This window comes from Schistocerca americana, chromosome 3 (assembly GCF_021461395.2).
Source record: "Schistocerca americana isolate TAMUIC-IGC-003095 chromosome 3, iqSchAmer2.1, whole genome shotgun sequence".
NCBI lineage: Eukaryota > Metazoa > Arthropoda > Insecta > Orthoptera > Acrididae > Schistocerca > Schistocerca americana.
The window spans coordinates 568,981,368-568,998,023 of NC_060121.1; the positions used below are offsets into that span (position 1 = coordinate 568,981,368).

The 16,656-nt window shown below is 37.8% G+C and overlaps 1 protein-coding gene across 1 annotated transcript in view; it reads right to left on the bottom strand.

Moving 5' to 3' along the window:
- The window catches only part of LOC124605795 (copine-8-like), a 204,133-nt gene that overhangs the window by 11,545 nt on the left and 175,932 nt on the right, over window positions 1–16,656 (bottom strand). Inside the window, exons 8-9 of the mRNA XM_047137687.1 lie at window positions 15,026–15,253; window positions 395–573 (exon numbers count right to left, since the gene is read on the bottom strand). Coding sequence (XP_046993643.1) covers window positions 395–573; window positions 15,026–15,253 — 407 coding nt within the window. The remainder of the gene's footprint in view (window positions 1–394; window positions 574–15,025; window positions 15,254–16,656) is intronic.

The following is a 16,656-nucleotide window of genomic DNA, read 5'->3' on the forward strand; positions in this document are numbered from 1 at the left end:
TAACAATGCCTACCATACTATCCACACGAATCTAATGAGTAAGTAATAGTTACCCACATTCTTCACCAACAATATTCCCATAGAGTTTCCATGATTCATCATAACATCTTAGTTTCTGCACAGGCTATCACGTTTGTCCAAAAAAGTAACTTACATAGCCCATATTTGCTTGGAATATGTTGTATATTTCATTTCAGTTTTATGTTCCTTATTAAGTTGCAATTTTATTGAACAATACAGCAGTGTAAAAAAATGAAATGTGTTAAATTATATAGAACATATTTGTTCTCTGAATGTCAATCTGATGGAAACCAAATATCTCACATCTTACCTCCTTAATAATTTAGTGATTATACTTTTCTTACATATAATATTATTATGTTATAAAACTGACCTTTTTTGTTTGAAACATGTCTGTGATTACTCCGTCTGTGATTATTAACAGTATGAAATACTGTGAGCCATCACAGTATGTTTCTGCAAATTTTGAAACATGATTGATAACTGGGCTGAAGTTTGTTGGCCCATAGAGTTGAATTTGTCTAATACAACTCTTATAAGCTTCCAAAGCACCTAAAACACAACAGAAAAACAAATATAAATGCTACTTACAAAATAACACCAATAAGTGACTCTGTAAGGGTTCAACAATGGGTCACCAGCACTTCTTACTTTATTAGAATACCCACTGATGTAGTCTCGCAAGGTTGTAAGTATTATATCAGCACAAACCCAAAGGAATAAGTATTAACAGAAAAAATGTAAATTTATTTTATATGAAAGTTATGGCAGTGGGAATTCCTTCGCAGGATTTAAATAATGGAAGGAGTAAATGTAATAACTCACCTTATAGTTTAGGCATTCAGTTGTCAATAGGCACATAAACAAGACTGAGAAACTGGGAACAGAAGACAGCAACAAAGGCTTGACAGCACAAGATACAGGATGGAGAGAGGCTTGTGGCATGTAGTGATGTAAATATGGTTTAAGAGAGTCCTTGGCGGTGTGTGTGTGTGTGTGTGTGTGTGTGTGTGTGTGTGTGTGTGTGTGTGTATTTTAATAATTTTAGTAATAATAATTAATTAGCAGTGTACATCAAGATTAAGTAAGGGGTTTGTGAACAATCTGAATGATCAGACAGTTTATTGTGTTGAATGTTTGGAGCTGACTATATGAAGACAAAGTGAACAGATAAATTTAATGAAGGACAATCTTATGGCTAACAATTTTCAAATACCTTACAACAGCACAAATTACTTGATAACTCAGATGTGAGTGTTGTCAGTTCTGTGGTTATTGAATGTTATGAAGGACTCAAAGAAATACTTGCACTTTTTAAATTATGTAGAATCTTCTGAAATGAAATAAATTTTCATGGAAACTAAAATTCATCAGTTTTGGTCTAAAAAACTGGAAAATTCAAATATATACACTATGTAAATACAGGATGGCTGAATAAGTACATTAACTCGACTGAACAATAATTATCCAAATAATTCTTCACACATTACTCATATATACTAATGACAAAAAATTAGATTAATTCAATAAAAATTCACAAGTTGAAATTCTATGAGTTTCAAATGTATGTCATTTTATTATGTTACATATGCAGTCTGCTGCACTCATGCCTGTCCTTCCAAGTTGTTTTTCTTTTCAAAATTATCTTAAAATCAGCACTGGTTCTGAAAACACTTATTATGTGAAACTCAACTGACCATCTCTTCAGTGCCATGGATAAGTGGTGATGGTGATGGTATGAATACATATTAAACATAAACACTTTCTTGAGGCAATAAAGCAACGACAATGTGTGAGAGAGTTGGTACGGCCACATCTTGAGGACAGACTAGTGACAAGACCTGTCCTTCCCAACTCACACCAACACTGCCTGTTCCACTGGTTTCATAAGTTGAGGCTGTTTCATAGTGCTCACTAGAAGGCTAACATTTAAGCAAGGCTGATGTTATGAGTGTTGATGAACAGTTTAATACAATATGTTGCCAGAAGGAAAATCACCTGAACTGTTTGTTTGGAGGATGAATAAGCAATTAATCCCCTCCATTACATTTTTATAAAAGGAAAAAACTATTGTTACAGTGCTAAAATTATAACAAGCGTATATGGTTGGATGTTCAAAATGAAATTGACCAGACACCTTTTAAGATACGAAAATCACAAGGACTTTTAGGGAAGGGAGAAGATGACACCTTAAGCTATAAAAAAATTAAAATAATAGTGCAATCATTATTAAAATGGTTGGGTTGTAGTTTTATCATTGGCTCCCCTAAAAGCTAAATTATGATCATTCCAAGAAATCATCAGTTGATGAATGAATCTAAACCACTTTAACAGTTGCATATCAGTAAATTCCAGTGGGGAACAAAATCACAGATGATTGTGTGCATGTTTACCTGCACATTAATGTATGTTTCCTCATAGTTTGGTAAAACTATAATCAGTCATGATTTAAAATGACAAATGAAAACTGAATTAGCTGAAGAAAAGAGTGAAAACTACCCTCCACATAGCATTAGTATTGCAGTAGTAGTAGTAGTAGTAGTAGTAGTAGTAACAATAATAACAGCAGCAATTCTATATGTCTCAATGGGCTGGTGCAAGTCTTATAATTAGTCACTTTGGTACTTGTGTGGATCTAATTAAATGTGATTACACTGGGGAAAGGGGAGTTAAAGCTTAACAGGAAATCTTAACTACATGTGTGTTATTTCTGGTACATCTTCGCATCATTGACATATGAAGGCTAGGTTAAAAGCAGATTGAAATATTACGTGGGACAACAGGGATTCGATCCTGTGGCATTCCAGTTTTAAGGCACACACTTTAGTACTAAACCACAAGGTCCAACTTTGCTGGTACAAGTGGCTGACTGACCACTAATAAAAAATGGGGAAAAGAGTGAATGAGTTTGAGAATAAGTACAAACTAGTTAATACACGAACACATGCAGTTATATAGTGGGTGTTAAAATTAGTTGAAATAAAAACATAACAGTCTTTTTAAATTAAAAGAGACGTGTACAAGCTGTCAAAATTGTGAAACTATGATTCAGATAAAGATGGCTGGTTGGAAAATCATAAAGAATGAGCCAGTCAATATGACATACATTAAAATAAGCAATGCAATAACATAGGCAAGAGTCAGACAACATTCAAAACCTTAAAACATTTTGCATACGTCTCATCATCATTTAAAACATGCGTTAAAAGAGCAAAATAAAATCCTGGATGCTTTTTTTAGTGCTAACCCTGATAAAGACTATCCTCAGCTGGGGCAGCCCCTTCCAAACCAAAATCCTGGATCAACCACTGGGATAACAAACAGTAGTAAATTATTTCCACTCCTTGCTGCTATATCAGCATGTTCATTTAACTGGATTTCGACATACCCCGGTATCCAGTAGAATGTTACTTCCTTCCCTTGCATTTAAACTACGTGAATGTTGTCTTGAACTTTTTACATCACTTTGCTTGCTAGGTAAATTTGCTGTAGGGAACTTCAGGAATCACAGCTGGCAAAAACATTATTCTGTTAATTGCACCTCAAGATTGCTTTTAGGATTGCATAGAGCTTTGCACCAAAGACTGGTTTCAACATGAAGTAGAATCATAAAAATGATGTCGGGGAAACTACTGAGGAGCTGACAGTATGATCCTGCTTAGATCAGTGTCAACAAGTCAAAATTGTGTACTCACCAAAAAGCAAAGAAAGGTTTCCTTATGAATAAAATGTGGTGTGCAGGATATGTTGTACTTTATCAAATTTAGAAACGACATGGGCCACACTACTAATAACGAAGAGTACCTGTTCCAACTTCTGTTAACTGAACCTCGATGAATAAGACCACTTCAGATGTATGATGAATCTTTATTTTTGATCCTATTAGTTTCATGGTTTTAGAGCAACATATGGCTCTAGTTGGTTCAGAAACAAAAATTTATATACAACTGAAGCATTCTTATTCATCATGGTTTAGTTCTACAGCTGTGGATGTCCACAATACAACATTTGTTGCAATCGATTGCCTTACGAAGCGAAACGGTTTTTTTCTTTCTTTCTTTCTTAGTTGCAATCGATTGCCTTACGAGGCAAAACAGATTTTTCTTTCTTTCTTAATTTGAGCAAAGCACTAATCACTGCTCTAATGCCATGAAACTTGTTGGATCAGAAATAAGGATTTATCATACAGCTGAAGTGGTCTTACTTATCACGGTTCAACTCTACAGCTGCGGATGCCCACAATACAAAATTTGCTTCTGTTGACTGTTTGAGGACACTTCCTCAGCACAAAAGCAGGGGATAGATCTTTTCTTCAAGGTTATTGTCACGAATCTAATATCCTCATGGTGAACAGAGTCCCAGGTCTTTGGGTAGGACAGTTATGCTGAGACATGTACAGTATAGAGATGGGCCAGTTGTGACTGAATATTTCTCACTGAAGATGAGAACCAGGAACTTAAATAATTCCTAGAAACTAAGAATAGTATCCTCCCAATCATAGTTCAGGTTTATTAAAAATATGATGTACATTATTAAAATTTATGCCTGCATATTTATTTAAAGCCTGCAATTTAGCACAGAGTTTATTTAATGCTGGGGCTTTAGTCCATGGTTCTAGAATTCTAAATGTTAGAGACAGTTGTTGAGCAGTTCTCTTGAGACAAAGACAAGCAAAACATTGAAAAATCATCCACAGAATGTAGCAACAGGCAGAGCTCTAACTGTGGGCACTATACTGTTAATGGATATTATAGAATGGGCAAGAAGCTCATGAGGAACACAGTTATACTGGGTATGTTGGTTTAACAGACCGCCTCCGTAGCTGAGTGGTCAGCATGGCTGATTTCTTTGCAGAGGACCCGGGTTCAACTCCCGTTACTGCCATGGATTTTTCCTGGTGGGAGGACTGATAAGAGGTGTACTCAGCCTCATGAGGCTAACTGAGAAGCTAATCAATTGGTCAGTAGCAGTTCAAAGATTGAAAACCTGACAATGACCAGGATAGTGAAGTGCTGATGATATGCTGCTACAAAACACACCTGATGACGATACTGGCAGAGGATGACGTGGCATTCTGACCAAACCAGTTGGTTTGTCTAGGGCCTGAATGTACAACTTAACTATGTTGGTCTAATAATAAGAATGAACTGTTAATTTTAAAGAGGAAGACTACACTACAGTGGAAAACGAACTCAGAAGCCTCATTCATACAGTTGTCAGATAATACTGTTTTGCAAAGTGATGTAATCAGCCTTTTGAATGCCAAAAAACTTTCCTACTAAGTGTTGCCAAAGCAAAGAAGACCTTTTTATCACCTTACCCTGGGCAATTAAATTCTTGAATGTACAGTACCAATGAAAACAGTTCCAAAATTGACAGAAGTTCTCTGGCCTCCTAAATTACGTGTTTCGAGTCACAGATAATGGATATCCTGCCTCCCCATTTATGTTAATTTTGGGGTCACTGGATGCAAAGCCTTATTGTGGTCTCTCTAATAATTCCCATCTGTATTGCAAGGTGGCACCTTGACTGGCACCGTATGTTATTTGTTGTTAGTATTTTGCTATTATGTGGGCTGCAAACTTTGGTTTAGTGATCAGAGCATTGCCCTGTACAACCACTATGCACACATTACTTTTCCCAGTGACTCTTCTCACTGAGTCTCCAGCTCTCTCTGACAGTGCACCGAGCTTTGAGCGATGGGAAAGGCTGTGAGGATGTCAGCAGATGGATTGCAATGGAACTTTTGCAGTCCCACCTGCCTGTCCCTGCTGGCTAAACAGTACAATTTACTCTACCACCGGACTGGCAGGCTGCCATATTTAATAAATAACTACAGGATCCAAGCATTGGCAGCTCTGTGGCTGATGGCAGTATCATGCTCTACCATGGTGGATTGGTGTTTAAATATGGCCAGTTGCTGTAAAGTGTCCAGCTGTTACTGTTATACATCCTTTTAGGCGGTCGGGTGATGGGAGCTGATATATCTGTCAAGTGGATCTAAACTGAAAAGTGATCACTGAAGTGGGAATTCTCTGCAGAGTGAAAGGTCAATGGCTGAGGAATATCCATGTCAGTGGTGAAGAGTATTGCTTTCCTGTATTGAGGAGGCAGACATTTTTTGACACAAGGGAAAAATTTGGAAATTTGTGGCAAGGTACTATGGGACCAAACTGCTGACGTCATCGGTCCCTAGGCCTAAATACTACTTAACCTAACTTAACGCTAAAGACAACACACACACCCACGCCTGAGGGGGGACTCAAGCCCCAGATGGGGGCAGCCGAACGAACTGTGACATGGTGCCTTAGACTACATGGCTATCCCACACGGCCACCTCGAGGGACCTCTTCACTACTCAACCTTGGAGGAAGAGCACATAGAGGCCCACTGTATATGACTTACAGTGAAATATCTGAGGAGAAAGGAACTGAGGAGTTGTTAGGATACCATCATTATCCACAGGTTCACAAGTTGGGAGATACCAAGCGAACACAATTATTCATAATAGTCTGTACATATGAACAACTGCAGCTTGAAGGTGAATGACAATGTTAGTAAGTACAGAATGGCACATACCATGGATGAATACTACTTCCACCTTCAACCTCTCACTACGACCTGTATTATAATTCTCCCAGATAGTGTGCTCTTTTATGACATGTTTTGTTCTCTCTTTACCACAACAAAGACAATTCAACCCTTTCGTCCAATTACCACGATCAAGTTTGATTTTCCTAATGCATTTCCAGATGGATTCTTTTTCAAACCCTCTTAGTTATGTAGGCGGGCACTCTAAAAGCCCACCCATATTGTTGACAGATTTGTTCTTGTGTTTATCAGGATTCAAAAATGTTTCCTGTATGGGCAAGCACCTACATATTCCACCCAGGTAGAGTCCCACCTATCTTGGTAAGCCTTATCAACTGAAGACTGTGAGGTTCTCACAGGGTGACTTCTAGTGACTATTTTGACTCAACTGCCAAGCACCCCCATTGGCACAAAGCACATACTGAGATTGAGTACATATGTTTTTAAATATAGATTTGTGCCATCCTTGTGATCCAGGAGTTAAATGAAAGCTGCCACTCTGCAAAACACACATTTCACCATCACATTACATGGTGGTTGCTGAAGTATATAATACTGATGGGGCTGACCAGTCCACAGTTTGGAAACCCTGGGTTCGCCATGCCTGTACCCAACCATCACTGACAGAACCCCTGGGGACAGTACCAGTACTACAAAATCCAAGGACCTCATGTTTTCCAATCAAGTGCTCACAAAAGAGTTGTAAACTCTCTGAGGAGCCCTGGATAGAGCAAACCATGTCAATTAGTGATTTGGTATTTGTAAATTTTCAAAAAGTTTCTGATTCAGTACCACATTGACACTATCTGAACAACACACATTCCTCTGAAATGTTTACCCAGCTTGTTGCATCGGTGAACTGATTGCTATAGTCTCTCCCTGGGAGCACTCTTGATCACCGCTAAGCTGAAAGTCTGAATGAGTGTAGGATGGGAATGGCTCAGAGATGTACACAAAATCGTAATTTAGACTGCACTAACACACAAATTTTGTCTTCAGTAAGTTCTATTAACCAGTTTGTCAACTACAAAAATATATTGGTCACTGAAATAGATCAGCATCTACAACACCTAACAGTCCCAGACCAGTGGCACAAAACACAGTTCACATTTTCATGAAAATGCCAATGTTTCCAATCAATACTGTAACAGTTTATCAAAGAAGATTACAATGGAGTATGATTATTTAAGTCCAGAATGAGCATCTCCGTGTCCAACAATCACTCGTTTCAATCGCAATATCCATCCAAGGACACATAACAAGACACTCACCCCTGTGAAAGAAAGGTGCTGAATAAAATGTTGATTTGCTGATAGTCCTACACTCGTGGCCTGCACACCATATCCGCTGAACGGCAACTATGTATATTTTGATTTGTGGCTATTAATTCTGAATAAGAACTGATTCTCTATGACATGTCAACATTCATTACAATGAGAATGAATTCAAACCATTATATAGTACTTCAAAATTCTTGGTCCTCCAGTAACATTTACAGTTTCCATTTTCGTTTGCTGACATTAAAATGTTTATGGTCAGAAAATGGGGGCTACTTATGAACTTGAATGCGAATTATCTCTTCAACTAAATAGTTTTTGATAATTCAAAGTGTTTAAAGGAAAGTGGGACTCCCCAGACGTTTTGGTGGTATGAGACACCTTTCTCAGATATACTGCTTAGGTCACATGGTTATGTATAATGCGAATGTAGTACTAACATTAGTTAATTGGGTTTTCTAACTATGAGACCTTAATCACAATTAATTACATCAGTGTAGGAAGAGCCACCAAAGTGATAATTTGAACAACAGACTGACTTGAAAGCAAATCTAAATAAGATCTTGAGATTTTTTTGCAAGTGCTGCACAGCAATAGATAAATGTATTGAAAACAGGATATTTTTTAAAAAAAATGTTATTTATGAGAGTGGGAAAAAAATAACAGACAAGAAGAAACCACCTGCTATGTCACAAGGTTTATGACTGGATCAAAGATTTTCTGATTGGTGTGGCACAGCATGTTAATTGGATAGAGTGACATCTACTGACACTGAAGTAATATCTGGTGTTCTCAAGGGGCATGTAATGGGACCATGTTATACATTAATTAGTATTAGTAGTAGATAATTTTTGAGCATTGTAATTATAAATGAGGAAATTCTATCTGATGAAAACTGCAGTAATATCCAGATCGTGAGAAAATATCAGACTGATGCAAATACTGCCAACTTGCTCTCAACGAAGACAAATGCAAATTTGTGCACTTCATGAAACTTAGAAGTGTGGTATCCTTTGGCTACAGAATTAATGAGTCACAACTGGAGTTAAAACATGTTGTACATATACGCAGATATATGAAATGGAATAAACACAAAGATCCACCAGCAACTAAATATGTTTCATTGGTACTACTTAAGTGTATGTGATCTATACTGGGTCACAGTAACAGGAAACATCAAGCATATAAAAAGAAGGTCAAAGGCTTGTTTGTCTGGTGAGAGAGAGTAACAGAAAGATTGAAAAATTTTCACTAACAGATACTTGAGTAGTCCAGTTGCAAAAGCAGCTAATCAGTTTTATAAGATTTCTGGGAAAATCCGAAAAATGTAGCCTTGCTCTCACAGAAATATTACAACAGCGGTTGATGTCAAAAAAGGCGACCAAATCATAAATGTGTCTATAATCCTACATTAACCCCTCATTAGTATCTTTATGTAAAGATCGGTAAGATGGTAGACTAAAGTAGTATACTAGAAAAATGCGAAAGGAAGGCAATTAAACAAAGTGCTGAAATACTGTTTTATTTTAAATATTTAAAAAGATTGAAATCTTTACATAAAAAAAAACTAAACATGAACTACTACCAGGTACAATATTAATATTACTCAGATTTAATAACTGAATTCAGTCTTAACACCTGTCATGAAAGTGAGAGATCTCTGGAAACAAATCTTGGAAAAATGAAATATTGTAAAGAAACAATTACAAAGTAAAATGAAGTATACAGTGTTTAAGCTATGTTTGGGGAATCGTCGTCATCTAAGAGCCCAAAATCAGGTCCTTCATCCTCGCCGTTTTGACATTTGTCTGTTTCCATGATCTTCTGCTGCTCAAAAACATCAGTGTAGAATTTTATCTTTTCTTCCTCAGGCCATGTCTCTCCCTGGTGTAGTTCTAAGAGCTGCCTGATGTCCATAATTTTGGCTTTTGGAATCTCCTCAGGAAGAGTTTCTTTCATGATATGTTTGTCTCTTTTAAGAACAGATTTTGGCTCTCCACTTTCAAAACTGAAGATTGCTTCTCCTTGCACAAGACATAATTTTCTGTTTGCTGTTTTCGTCATGATAATTCTCTTTGACTTTTGAAACTGGAAGTGCCAGGATCCAGGAGCTTTGATGATGTCAGTGGTGATCTTCCAGTCTCTCATGTTGCAGTCGTCCAACCTCAAATGCACCACTGTTGCGTATTTTTCCATTATGCCAATGTATACTGCAGGGTTTTCGATTAGGCTCAATTTTGAAAAATTTCTCTCCATGTTTCCAAAAACTCTATCAGCGGGCATAAAAGAATGACCGACGATCGGGAACCACACTTCAACGTTCTCTACGTGTACTGGAGCAGCGTGCAGGAGCCAGTACATCAACATCCCAACCATCATTGTATTCTTGTTTTGCCCACCGTATCCATCCAAAAAGAGGTGTAGTTTGGTGACACCATGCAAATTGGTGTTAAGCAGTTGATGATGAAGAGGTGACGCAATATGATTCGACCCCTTTGCAAATTTTTTCTCCCGCCAAACATGCGAGGTCTCACTCAATTCGCAAAAAATATTTTATCGACATTTGTGACATTTTTTTTTTGACATGAAGTATTTTTTCCTTGTAGCACACACTCCACATTTATTAAGCCATTTCTCTGTTTGGTCATTCTATGCTCACATTTTTTCTGAAATTACATTTTTGGTGAGCATGTATATGCACATAAGAACTGTTTACAGTATCTGTTGCTTGAAACAGCGTATCTGGTTATAATCAAACAACGGAAGGTTCAGGATGGAATAACAACTATATGGAAAGGGCAGTTTTCTACTGACTATGTAGAAGAGGCATTGAGTTGCAGCCAGGAAATGTTGTTGTTGTTGTTGTTGTTGTTGTTGTTATCTTCAGTCCTGAGACTGGTTTAATGCAGCTCTCCATGCTACTCTATCCTGTGCAAGCTTCTTCATCTCCCAGTACCTACTGCAGCCTACATCCTTCTGAATCTGTTTAGTGTTTCATCTCTTCGTCTCCCTCTACAATTTTTACCCTCCACGCTGCCCTCCAATACCAAATTGGTGATCCCTTGATACCCCAGAATATGCCCTACCAACCGATTCCTTCTTCTAGTCAAGTTGTGCCACAAATTTCTCTTCTCTCCAATTCTATTCAGTACCTCCTCATTAGTTATGTGATCTACCCATCTGATCTTCAGCATTCTTCTGTAGCACCACATTTCGAAAGCTTCTATTCTCTTCTTGTCTAAACTATTTACCGTCCACGTTTCACTTCCATTCATGGCTACACTCTATACAAATACTTTCTGAAACGACTTCCTGACACTTAAATCTATACTCGACGTTAAAAAATTTCTTTTCTTCAGAAACGCTTTCCTTGCCATTGCCAATCTACATTTTATATCCTCTCTACCTTGATCATAATCATTTATTTTGCTGCCTAAATAGCAAAACTCTTTTACTACTTTAAGCGTCTAATTTCCTAATCTAATTCCCTCAGCATCACCCGACTTAATTAGAATGCATTCCAATATCCTTGTTTTGCTTTTGTTGATGTTCATCTTATATTCTCCTTTCAAGACACTATCCATTCTGTTCAACTGCTCTTCTAAGTCCTTTGCTGTCTCTGACAGAATTACAATGTCATCGGTGAACCTCAAAGTTTTTATTTCTTCTCCATGGATTTTAATTCCTACTCCGAATTTTTCTTTTATTTCCTTTGCTGCTTGCTCAATATACAGATTGAATAACAGCGGGGATAGGCTACAACCCTGTCTCACTCCCTTCCCAACCACTGCTTTCCTTTCATGCCCCCTCGACTCTTATAACTGCCATCTTGTTTCTGTACAAATTGTAAATAGCTTTTCGATCCCAGTATTTGATCCCTGACACCTTCAGAATTTGAAAGAGAGTATTCAAGTCAACATTATCAATAGCTTTCTCAAAGTCTACAAATGCTAGAAACGTAGGTTTGCCTTTTCTTAATATAATTTCTAAGATAAGTCGTAGGGTCAGTATTGCCTCACGTGTCCCAACATTTCTACAGAATCCAAACTGATCTTCCCCGAGGTCACCTTTTACCAGTTTTTCCATTTGCCTGTAAAGAATTCGTGTTAGTATTTTGGAGCCGTGGTTTATTAAACTGATAGTTAGGTAATTTTCAAATCTGTCAACATCTGCTTTCTTTGAGAATGGAATTATTATATTCTTCTTGAAGTCTGAGGGTATTTCACCTGTTTCATACATCTTGCTCACTAGATGGTAGAGTTTTGTTAGGACTGGCTCTCCCAAGGCTGTCAATAGTTCTAATGGAATGTTGTCTACTCCCAGGGCCTTGTTTCTACTTAGGTCTTTCAGTGCTCTGTCAAACTCTTCACGCAGTATCATATCTCCTATTTCATCTTCATCTACATTCTCTTCCATTTCTATAACATTGTTCTCAAGAACATCACCCTTGTATAGACCCTCTATATGCTCCTTCCACCTTTATGCTTTCCCTTCTTTGCTTAGAACTGGGTTTCCATCTGAGCTCTTGATATTCATACAGGTGGTTCTCTTTCCTCCAAACGTCTCTTTAATTTTCCTGTAGGCAATATATATTTTACTCCTAGTGATATGTGCCTCTACATCCTTACATTTGTTCTCTAGCCATCCCTGCATAGCCATTTTGCACTTCCTGTCGATCTCATTTTTGAGATGTTTGTATTCGTTTTTCTCTGCTTCATTTACTGCATTTTTATATTTTCTCCTTTCATCAATTAAATCCAATATCTCTTCTGTTACCCAAGAATTTCTACTAGCCCTCATCTTTTTACCTCCTCTGCTACCTTCACTATTTCATCTCTCAAACCTACCCATTCACCTTGTACCGTATTTCTTTCCACCATTCTTGTCAATCGTTCCCTAATGCTCTCCCTGAAGCTCTCTACAACCTCTGGTTCTTTCAGTTTATCCAGGTCCCATCTCCTCAAATTCCCACCTTTTTGCAGTTTCTTCAGTTTTAATCTACAGTTCATAACCAATAGATTGTGGTCAGAGTTCATATCTGCCCTTGGAAATGTCTTACAATTTGAAACCTGGTTCCTGTATCTCTGTCTCGCCATTATATAATCTATCTGAAACCTTCCAGTATCTCCAGGCTTCTTCCATGTATACAACTTTCTTTTATGATTCTTGAACCAAGTGTTAGCTATGATTAAGTTATGCTCTGTACAAAATTCTATCAGGCAGCTTCCTCTTTCATTCCTTACTCTCATTCCATATTCACCTACTGCGTTTCCCTCTCTTCGTTTTCCTACTCTTGAGCTCCAGTCACCCATGACTATTAAATTTTCGCCTCCCTTCACTATATGAATAATTTCTTTTATCTCATACATTTCATCAATCTCTTTGTCATCTGCGGAGCTAATTGGCATATAAATTTGTACTACTGTTGTAGGCGTGGGCTTCATATCTATCTTGGCCACAATAATGCGTTCACTATGCTGTTTGTAGTAGCTTACCCACAGTTCTATTTTCCTCTTCATTATTAAACCTACTCCTGCATTACCCCTATTTGATTTTGTATTTACAACCCTGTATTCACCTGACCAGAAGTCTTGTTCCTCCTGCCACCGAACTTCACTAATTCCCACTATATCTAGCTTTAACCTATCCATTTCCCTTTTTAAATTTTCTAACCTACCTGCCAGATTAGGGGTTCAGACATTCCATGCTCCAATCTGTAGAATGCCAGGTTTCTTTCTCCTGATAACAACGTCCTCCTGAGTAGTTCCTGCCCGGAGATCCGAATGGGGGGCTATTTTACCTCCGGAATATTTTACCCAAGAGGATGCCATCATCATATGACCATACAGTAAAGATGCATGCCCTCGGGAAAAACTATGGTTGTAGTTTCCCCTTGCTTTCAGCCGTTCGCAATACCAGCACAGCAAGGCCGTTTGGGTTAGTGTTATATGGCCAGATCAGTCAATCATCCAGACTGTTGTCCCTGCAACTACTGAAAAGGCTGCTGCCCCTCTTCAGGAACCACACATTTGTCTGGCCTCTCAATCGATATCCCTCCGTTGTGGTTGCTATCTGTATCGCTGACGCATGCAAGCCTCCCCACCAACGGCAAGGTCCATAGTTAATGGGGGGGGGGGGGGGGGGGGGGGGGGGGGGAGCACATTAAACCTGTAATGAATATTTAAATATTACTATAAGCATTGTTCTTCCTTACCTCTTCCAGTTCTTGACATTTCATTTCCATTGCTGTACATTGCACTTCTCTTCCTACAAGTAGAGTTTCTTGTGGCATCTTCCCTCTCATCATTAATGCTAATGTCAGCTCTATTGTCATTGGGTTCATTGAAATGTACTTGAATAGTACAAATTTCCTCTTCATTATCCATGTCCATTTCAAACTGTGCTACAATAAATTTGCCTACAAAGTTGTTTTAAAATACACAAAGGAACGCTTGTGCTGGTAGGTCTTTTTATCATATAACAATTCCGTCTTTCACTTGCCTTCCTACAACACAGCAACAGAAGCGAAAACATACGAGAATCTACCCAGTACTGCCAACCCAAACATTTGTCACATGTAGCTAAAAATCTGAATTTTTAGAAAGTATTACGTGTGACAAGATGGTATGTCCAGTTCTGCAACCGTACCCTTTGTCGGTGGCCATTATCCCTTAAGACTCTGCCTCTTTTTCAACCTAAAGCATAGAAAACATAGCCATCTTTGCACCCACATGTGGTTTTTGCACCTTATTTTAAAATACTTACAACCGTTTTTGAAGCCCGATTGATACATTATTACATAGACCATGAAAACCTGAACAAGAAAGTGCCTCTAACTCAATTTTCAATTTTTCGTCACTTAGCTGCTTTTGCAACTTTCTGGGCTACTCACTTAATTCCTACATTGTTGATGCTCGAAGAAAGGTATCTTACGTTTCACGAGAGCTTGCTTAGAAAACATTTTGGACAATCTCACAAAACAGAAATTGTGATTTTCCTTTAGGCCCTTACATATCTATCCTACAAAAATCATGCATATAAACTTAGATATATAAATAATTAAAAATATAAATTAAAAATAACAAGCAAAATTGTTTGAATAAAACATTGTTAATTAATGATGATATGGTGCTTACCTGCAATTCCTGAGCAAAATGGACTGGGAAGCATATTTACAAAGAATTCATGGGAGACCCTTCCATCAGGGGGTATACGAGCACCAAAACCAAGCACAGGAAACAGTTTATCACTGTCATAATCTTGAATTATCTCTCCAACAGCTGTCAGTGCCTGCTCATACTGGTTTGTTGCAACTGATGATATATAATGCAAAGAGTCTGGACTCTGTGGATCTCCATTGGAAGCTGAAGCAGCAAGAAATGAACAGTTGTTACAGTTTGCCATGGGATGTTATGAATGCTACATCTTGAAAGTCAAAAGGTTTTCAACAAATTAATAATGAGGATAAATTTTCTTTGCATTTCTATGAAACATATTTCTTTCAAATTTTCTTCTTTTACATCATTCATAGGTTTTCTTCTGTTGAGGATAGCTCTGACAATTATGTAACTTTTGCAGAATTGTTAAATAGGTGCTGTGTACTGCTTATTACTCCAATGTCAGTCTCTTACTCATAACGGACAAATTTCCATGTGAAGTTATCAAAAGACACCTCAAATGTAAGCTTAATTTTAAACTGTCAAACTCATCTTATTGCTTCCCCTCACTTGAATTGTGCTCTAATCATTCAATTTCCTTCCCACACTGTCTGCCCCACTCTATTCATCCATTTTGTTTTGCATTTACTTCAGTGCTGATTTAAAATATTCTAAATTGCTGTTTTATTAAAGGTGTTATTTCTACACAGTGTCAATCACTACCTTCGCCCCACCATACACACACAGTCTTCAGCTAATTACATCCATGCTGGTCCTTGTGTCAGTGGTGTTGAGAAACAGCTGAAATCATTAAAATCGAACAACACTCCAGAGCCCAATGGAATCCCTGTCAGATTCTATACTGAATTTGTGACTGAGTTAGCCCCTCTCCTAACCACAATCTATCATAGATCTCTTGAACAAAAAATCGTGTCCAGTTCTTGGAAAAAGGCACAGGTCACAGCCATCTATAAGAAGGGTAGTGGAAGTGATCCATAAAACTACTGTCCAGTATCTTTGACATCAATTTGTTGTAGAATCTTAGAACATATTCTGAGCTCACACATAATGAGGTATCTTAGAATAGAATGACCTCCTCACTGCTGAACAGCATGGATTTCAAAAATATCGATCATCTGAAACCCAACTTGCACTTTTCTGAAATGCCATCAAGGCAATCAGGTAGATGCTCTATTTCTTGATTTCCGAAAAGCATTTGAATCAGTTCCACACCTACACTTATTGTCAAAAGTACAATCATATGGAGGTATCAAGTGAAATTTGGGACTGGACTGAGGACTTATTGTTAGGGAGGATGCAGCATGCTACCTTGGATGGAGAGTGATTGTCAGATGTAGCAGTAACTTTGGATGTGCCTCAGGGACATGTGTACATACCCCTGCTGTTCACTTTGTATATTAATGACCTTGCAAACAATATTAATAGTAAAATAAGGTTTTTTGCAGATGATGCAGTTATCTACAATGAAGTAATATCTGAGAGAAGCTGCATAAACATTCAGTCAGAGCATGATGATAAGTTATCAATGTGATACAGAGATTGGCAACTTGCTTTAAATGTTCAGAAATGTAGAATTCAGATATTGCTTA